Source organism: Mandrillus leucophaeus, unplaced genomic scaffold (assembly GCF_000951045.1).
Source record: "Mandrillus leucophaeus isolate KB7577 unplaced genomic scaffold, Mleu.le_1.0 Scaffold1, whole genome shotgun sequence".
Taxonomy (NCBI): Eukaryota; Metazoa; Chordata; class Mammalia; order Primates; family Cercopithecidae; genus Mandrillus; species Mandrillus leucophaeus.
Window position 1 is genome coordinate 15,701,589 of NW_012098097.1, and position 7,465 is coordinate 15,709,053.

Sequence of the window (7,465 nt, forward strand, 5' to 3'; positions counted from 1 at the left end):
CTCTCTCAAAAAAAAAAAGTAAAACTGAAGAGTAGGGCGTCCCTTACTCCCCTCCCCATTGCCCTGGCTGAACCATCTCCCCCGTCTTGTTTGTCACAGATCCCAGCATGGTGAGCGCCTACATGTACCCAGCAGGGGCCACTGGGGCGCAGGCGGCTCCCCAGGCCCAGGCCGGACCCACCGCCAGCCCCGCCTACTCGTCCTACCAGCCTACTCCCACAGCGGGCTACCAGGTATGTAGGAAGGCCTCTTCCCTCCTGCCAGGGCCAGCCCCAGCGCCAGCCCCTTCTCCCACGGCACCCCTTCCCTCCGCAGAACGTGGCCTCCCAGGCCCCGCAGAGCCTCCCGACCATCTCTCAGCCTCCGCAGTCCAGCACCATGGGCTACATGGGGAGCCAGTCGGTCTCCATGGGCTACCAGCCTTACAACATGCAGGTACAGCGGCCTCCAGGCTCTGCTGGGACTGGGGTGGGGGAGCCGTTGATGATGTTGAGGGTCCCTTGGTGAGGCTGGCGGGCACTGGGTGGGCTCCACTCCTTCTGCTCCTCGCCCTCCACTCTCTGGGCGCTCCTTGTGGTCACCTCTGGATTGCTGCAAGCCAGAAGCACCCCCGCCTGCCTGGTCACAGGGCCGCTTTCTCACATCTGGCATCGTCTCGCAACAGAATCTCATGACCACCCTCCCGAGCCAGGACGCATCTCTGCCACCCCAGCAGCCCTACATCGCGGGGCAGCAGCCCATGTACCAGCAGGTGAGCCATGCCCAGGGCCTCACAGCAGCACCCACGGGGCAGCCTCAGCCTTCATGGTTTAGCATGGGTCCTCTGGCCCCAGTGGGGATTGTCCTGTACGCCTGCTCACATGGGGAGACGCATACCCAAGGCCCCTTCTCAGCAGACAGAACGAGGACGCAAGTCTTAGGGCAGACACGCGTTGTCCACAAATGTAGACAGAAAAACCGTTAATTTACTCGAAAGCCAAAGGCCACGTAAGCTGCACTCGGTGGACATGGATTAGCAGCTCTTGTGGGTCTGTGGCTCTGCTGGGACAAAAGCCTTCCTCCCAGGGCCATTCCTGCTTTCCTCCTGCACAGATGGCACCCTCTGGCGGCCCCCCCCAGCAGCAGCCCCCCGTGGCCCAGCAGCCGCAGGCGCAGGGGCCGCCGGCACAGGGCAGCGAGGCCCAGCTCATCTCATTCGACTGACCCAGGCCGTGCTCAGTCCGGAGTAACACTACAGTTCACCCGAAACGCCTCGTCTCTAACTGCCATCATCCCGCCTCCCTGTCCTCTACTGCTGGTAGTGTCCCTTCTCTGCGAGTGAGGGGGGCTTTCACCCCAAGCCCACCTCCCTTCTTGTCCTCAGCCCGCTGCAGTCCCTGAGTTGGTCTCTGCTTTCTTTCCCCAAGGCTGGGCCACGGGGAGGGAAGGTGGGAGGGAAGGACCTTCTCCCAGGGGAAGCCCCCAGCCCCGTGGGTTATGGTCTGTGAGAAGTGGCAGGAATGGGGACCCTCACCCCCCGAGCAGCCTGTGCCCTCTGGCCCCACTGTGAGCTGGCTGTGGTGTCTGGGTGTGGCCTGGGGCTCCCTCTCCAGGGGCCTCTCGGCAGCCACAGCCAAGGGTGGAGGCTTCAGGTCTCCAGCTTCTCTGCTTCTCAGCTGTCATCTCCAGTGCCCCAGAATGGTACAGCGATAATAAAATCTATTTCAGAAAGCATCAGCGTTTTTTTTGTTTTGTTTTGTTTTGTTTTTTTTAACTAATCTTTTTGAGATGGAGTCTCACTCTGTCACCCAGGCTGGAGTGAGGTGGTGATCTCCACTCACTGCAAGCTCTGCCTCCCGGGTTCAAGCGATTCTTGAGCCTCAGCCTCCCAAGTAGCTGGGACTACAGGTGCACGCCATTACCATGCCTGTCTAGTTTTTGTATTTTTTAGTAGCGACGGTGTTTCACCATGTTGGCCAGGCTGGTCGTGAACGCCTAACCTCAGGTGATCCACCTGCCTCTGCCGCCTAAAGTTCTGGGATTACAGGCGTGAGCCACCGCCCCCGGCCTGCATCAGCGTTTGCTCAGGGGGCGGGTGGTCCGGCTGACGGCCCAGCTGCGGGCAGGGTCCTGTCCAGCCTGTCCCTCCCTGAGGCTGCGTGCCAGGGGTCACCTGTGCCCTGCCCGGCTCTACACCGCCGGTGGCTGGTGAGGAGTTTGGGGTTGGCGCCGCCTCCGCATAGTAGCTGAAGCTTCCCGAGTGCTCCTCATTCCTGGGAAGGGAGCCGGATATTGGGAAGGGTGGGGGCTCAGCGCTCCGAGTCCGCGGCCGGCCGGGGGCTGGCAGGGCTGAAACGCGCCTCCCGGGTGTTGAAAGCGGCAGGCGTCGGCCTTTGCACCCAGAGGCCAGGGCGTCTCACGCACCTTCACATCCGGGCCTCTTAGGGGGGCGCGGCTTTGGCTTTTCCAGGAAGGAATGGACTCGAACGGAGAGGGAAAGCGGAGGTGTGGAGAGGCCGGCAGGATAAGCAGGCACTGGGCCCAGGCCGCCTCTGGAGGCTCCGCCTGTTCTGATGTGAAGGCGGAGGCTCAGCCGCGCTCTCCCAGGAAGCCACCTGGGCGTTTGGGGCTTTAGCTAGGAAAGAAGACGTCGCTTGCGGCTGCGAAGGCGCCAAGGCCCAGAGCTCGCGCCTCCGCCCGCGACGGCGACACTGGTGGCCCGGAGCGGGCTGGAGACGCGGGTTACTGCCGGCTTCAGGGCCCAGCCTCGGCCGCGACGTTCGCTCGTATCGCGCACGGACAGAAACCCGTGAGCCCTGGAGAAAGAACACGTGAATCCGGAGCCCCCAGTCCCCGTCGCTCCTTTGCGCTACCCCAAAACCCGACAGGAAAAGGGCAGCCCGCTGCCCACCTGCCGCGACAAACGACGATTTTGCGTCTGCGCGGCGCGCCGCCTTGTGGGTAATCTCAGGATGAGACGAGGCTAGCGCGAGGTGCGGCTAGAGCGCCATTGCCGGCTCGAATGCCCAGCGGCTGTGGCGGCTAGAGCGTCCCTCCCCAGTTCGAATGCCCGACGGCTGTGGCGGCTAGAGCGTCGCTCCTCAGCTCGAATCCCCGGCGGCCGAGGCGGCTAGAGTGTCGCCTCCTCCCGGGGAACCGCGTGTGACCTTCCAACCCGCGGACCGATGCTGCCGGCGACCGCTCGCCCCCTGTGGGGGCCTTGCCTTGGGCTTCGGGCTGCTGCGTTCCGCCTTGCTAGGTACGCGGGATCCTGGGGCGCCAGGACTGGGCCGGAAGGCAGGGTAGGGGGCGGGCGGGCACTGAGGGGTCGATCCGGGCGGAGGCGGGCAGCGGGGCCGGCCTCCCTACAGCGGCCAGGCCGGGCTTGGGAGTCCTACTGGGGGCCGGGGAGGAGGCCTCCCGGTGCACAAGTCCCTTCCTTCCTGGGCCGTGGAAAGCGCCAGGGTCGGCCCCAGATGACCTTGGACGATTCCCTGCTCCTCCCCCGGCCTCAGCCTTCTCCGCAGCAAAGGCCCATCCGTGGGTGCGGCGTTTTGCGGCCAGGGGGCCCCACGTTTTGGGAGGCTTTGCTCAGGAAGATGCACCTAAGTAATAGTTTCACCACCGCTGGGTTGATGTAGTTCATTCACACCAGAAGCTTGAGGTTTGAGTGGTATAGCTGCAAGTAAACACGTGGCTTTCTAAGGCTCTTTGAAGAATTTAAAGTAACTTGCAAATCTTACCAATACAGACCCCTTGAGGTCTGAGAACCCTGGACTGGGACCAAGGAGCTAGGTAATTTCCGGCCCTAGTGATTACCAGCCTGAGCTTATGGCACCCATCAGTCCCCCAGTTCTGTCCTGTCCCCCTGGTCTCTGCAGCCCCTTCCATTCCAAGACTGACAGGTCTGTTTGAATTGGGGGTGGGGGCTAGGCGACAGGTGCCATGCGTCTGTGCCATGCGACATATGAGGAGTAGCGGCCATCGGAGGTGTGAGGCCCTTGCTGGTGCACCCCTGGATAACGCCCCCAAGGAGTACCCCCCCAAGATTCAGCAACTGGTCCAGGACATCGCCAGCCTCACTCTCCTGGAAATCTCAGACCTCAACGAGCTCCTGAAGGTATCGTGAGAGGGTGGCACAGACCCAGGGGCTGGAAGTTTGGGAGCCCCTGTGTTTTGTTCCTGGTGTATTTTGGGAGTTTAGTAAATTGTCAGAAGTGTGTTTGTCCAGGTGCAAGGTCCATGCCAGGCTAGTTGCCCCTCCTCAGTAGGTTCAGGCTGGTGTGAGGGCCAGCTGTGGACACTGTTCTCTATCTCTGCAGAAAACGTTGAAGATCCAGGATGTCGGGCTTGTGCCGATGAGTGGTGTGATGCCTGGGGCTGTCCCTGCTGCAGCAGCCCAGGAGGTGAGTCCTGGGCAGAAAGAGGCATTTCTGTGGTGCCTAGTTCGCCTATGGCCTCATGTACCGTGGCCCCTTATCTCAGGTTCTGCAGCTGCCGTCATTGTCTGCAGCCTGCACACCTGTGCCGGCCTCCTGCAGCCTCCTGGGACCTACCCCCTTCCATGGATGTACAAGTCTTTGCATGTGGAGGCCATGTTTCTAATGGAGGGAAACAGACACTAAGCTAAGAGAAGAAAAAGGCTGGGCGTGGTGGCTCATGCCTGTAATCCCAGCGCTTTGGGAGGCCGAAATGGGTGGATCACTTGAGGTCAGGAGTTCGAGGCCAGCCTGGCCAACATGGTGAGACCCCGTCTCTACTAAAAATGCAAAATAAAAAAAGTAGCTGGGCCTGGTGGCATGTGCCTGTAATCCCAGCTACTCAGGAGGCTGAGGCAGGAGAATAGCTTGAACTCGGGAGACTGTCTCCAACAAACTAAATAAATAAATATAAATAAACAAATAAGAATACAAAAATTAGCCGGGTGTGGTAGCAGGTGCCTGTAATCCCAGCTACTCAGGAGGCTGAGGCAGGAGAATAGCTTGAACTCGGGAGACTGTCTCCAACAAACTAAATAAATAAATATAAATAAACAAATAAGAATACAAAAATTAGCCGGGTGTGGTAGCAGGTGCCTGTAATCCCAGCTACTTGGGAGGCTGAGGCAAGAGAATTGTTTGAACCAGGGAGGCAGAGGTTGCAGTGAGCCAAGATCACACTACTGCACTCCAACTTGGCAACAGAGCAAGACCCTGTCTCAAAGAAAAAAAGAAAGGAAGAAACTATACCAAATAGAACGTTGTAAGCATTGTGGAGAAAAGGAGGGGCCTCCCCTGCACCTCCCTTTGGGGCTTTAGAATGGGGTGGGCCAGCAGTGGAGGTGCTAGCTCCCCCGCAACCCTTTCTCCACAAAGAAGCTCAAGTGGGAGGAAGAGTTCCAAGTTCAAGGTGGGCTTCAAAGAGGAGGCAGACATTGCAGAAGAGAGCACGGCCTTCCTGGCAGAGGAAGGGGGAGGCACCAGGGCCACCAGGCAAGAGGGTGTGTGACAGTTCAGGGAGCAGCAGCAGGGTAGGGGCTGGCGCAGGCGAAGGGGTGTAATAGGCAGCTCTGTCCTTGAGTCTCTGCAGGGAAACCAGTGAACTTGAAGCCACCCATTGCATTTGGTCATTGGGTTGTGTAAACCTCTCCGCCAGAGCCCTCCTCTCAGCCCCTTTCCCCCACTGGGGAACCAGGTCGTGTCCTGTAGAGTGTCCCACGTTCCAGATGCGTGGGGTGCCCATGGGGCATCATCACTCTCATGCCTGAGAACTGGAAGGTAGTTTAAAGGCCGATTAGATTCAGGCCGAGCGTTTGGGTAAGAATAGCTGGGATTACTGTAGAGCCTATTGTATAAACTGGATTGCTTTTGAGGATGGAGGAGATGTTATAATAGCCTTCTCAGGCCATGGGGACACGTAGCCCCCCATCCCCGGGTGGTGCTGGGTCTCTATGCGCCATGTCAGAAGTGCAGTGTGCCCATCAGTCCATGGCGGGTTGTCAGTTTGTCGTTACATGTGCACTGTGGCGTGGCTGAGAAAGGAGTGACGCTCCTTTTATCTACCAAGCACTTTGGTGTCATTTTTTCCTGTCTCATAAGTTATGCTTTCTAAGGGAGACAGGAGTAGAGTATTGAGGGAAGGACTGTGAAGCATGTTTTTATTTATTTATTCATGAAACTGAGTCTCACTCTATCACCCAGGCTGGAGTGCAATGGCACAATCTCGGCTCACGGCAGCCCCCGCCTCCCAGGTTCAAGCAATTCTCATGCCTCAGCCTCCTGAGTAGCTGGGATTACAGGCGCGCACCACTAGAGACAGGGTTTCACCATGTTGGCCAAGCTGGTTTCAAACTCGACCTCAAGTATCCACCCGCCTTGGCCTCCCAAAGCGCTAGGATTACAAGCGTGAGCCACCACTCCCGGCCGAGGCATGTTTACAAAGTGTTATTGGGCAGATCTGCCTCTGACTAGCTATGAGAAAGAGAAGAGCACCAGCTGGACTTGGGAGGCTGAGGCAGGAGAGTCGCTTGAACCCGGGAGGTGGAGGTTGCCGTGAGCTGAGGTGGCACCACTGCACTCCAGCCTGGATGACAGAGTGATACTCCGTCCAAAAAAAAAAAAGAAAAGAAAAAGCACCAGCTGGTTAAGGATTGACGAGTTGGGAGACATGGCTTCTAACTCCAGGCTTTGCTGGGGCCTCCCCTGCACCTCCCTTTGGGGCTTTAGAATGGGGTGGCCCAGCAGTGGAGGTGCTAGCTCCCCCCAATCCTTTCTCACCTGGCCCTCCTTCTTTCCTGCTCCTGAAGGTGGTGGAAGAAGAGATCCCCAGAGCGAAAGAACGGACGCATTTCACCGTCCGCCTGACTGAGGCGAACCCCGTGGACAAAGTGAAGCTGATCAAGGAAATCAAGAACTACGTCCAGGGCATCAACCTCGTCCAGGTCTGCACCGCGGTGGGGGTTCTGAGGCAGGCTCCGTGGTGGCGGCCCAGGGCCCCCAGTCCCTGACTTGGCTCTCTCTGGCAGGCAAAGAAGCTGGTGGAGTCCCTGCCCCAGGAAATCAAAGCCAACGTCGCCAAAGCCGAGGCGGAGAAGATCAAGGCGGCCCTGGAAGCGGTGGGCGGCACGGTGGTTCTGGAGTAGCTCCAGCTCAGAGGACTTGTATTCAGGGGTCCCTGGGACCCTGGCGAGGTCCCGCCCTCCTGTGGCCACTGGCACCACCCCCAGCACCAGGCGCCCACTGGAGCCGTTTGGGAGAACCGCCTGCGCCATGCAGCGGGGCCGGACAGGCCGCACAGACCTACTGTGGCGGGCGGGAGGGGCGGCTGCTGCCTGGTGACGGCACCAGGAGGCCCACCAGGACGTGCCACCAGTGAATGTGCCTCTGGTGGCTGCTGAGAAAAATACACTGTGCAGTTCAGTGTGTGGAGTGTCGTGCGCAGGCCGGGCTGTGGGGCCAGCGCGGGGATCCAGGCAGTGTGGGGAGTGTCGTGCGCAGGCCGGGCTGTG

At 59.4% G+C, this 7,465-nt stretch overlaps 2 protein-coding genes across 3 annotated transcripts in view; both read left to right on the top strand.

Moving 5' to 3' along the window:
- HGS (hepatocyte growth factor-regulated tyrosine kinase substrate) overlaps positions 1–1,713 on the top strand; it is an 18,999-nt gene extending 17,286 nt beyond the window's left edge. The window contains exons 19-22 of the mRNA XM_011994267.1: positions 100–233; positions 316–435; positions 665–751; positions 1,093–1,713. Coding sequence (XP_011849657.1) covers positions 100–233; positions 316–435; positions 665–751; positions 1,093–1,203 — 452 coding nt within the window. The 3' untranslated portion in view covers positions 1,204–1,713. The remainder of the gene's footprint in view (positions 1–99; positions 234–315; positions 436–664; positions 752–1,092) is intronic.
- Positions 1,714–2,266: 553 nt separating this feature from the next.
- On the top strand, positions 2,267–7,380 carry MRPL12 (mitochondrial ribosomal protein L12). 2 transcript variants are annotated; one of them, XM_011994171.1, is made up of 6 exons: positions 2,267–3,056; positions 3,102–3,238; positions 3,913–4,099; positions 4,302–4,385; positions 6,764–6,898; positions 6,983–7,380. In XM_011994171.1, exons 2-6 carry the CDS (start codon positions 3,165–3,167, stop codon positions 7,097–7,099), a joined length of 597 nt encoding a protein of 198 aa, XP_011849561.1. In that variant the 5' UTR covers positions 2,267–3,056; positions 3,102–3,164; the 3' UTR covers positions 7,100–7,380. The 2 variants fall into 2 exon arrangements, with proteins under 2 accessions (XP_011849561.1, XP_011849492.1); XM_011994102.1 differs by having other exon boundaries at positions 3,042–3,238.
- Positions 7,381–7,465: the final 85 nt, after the last annotated feature.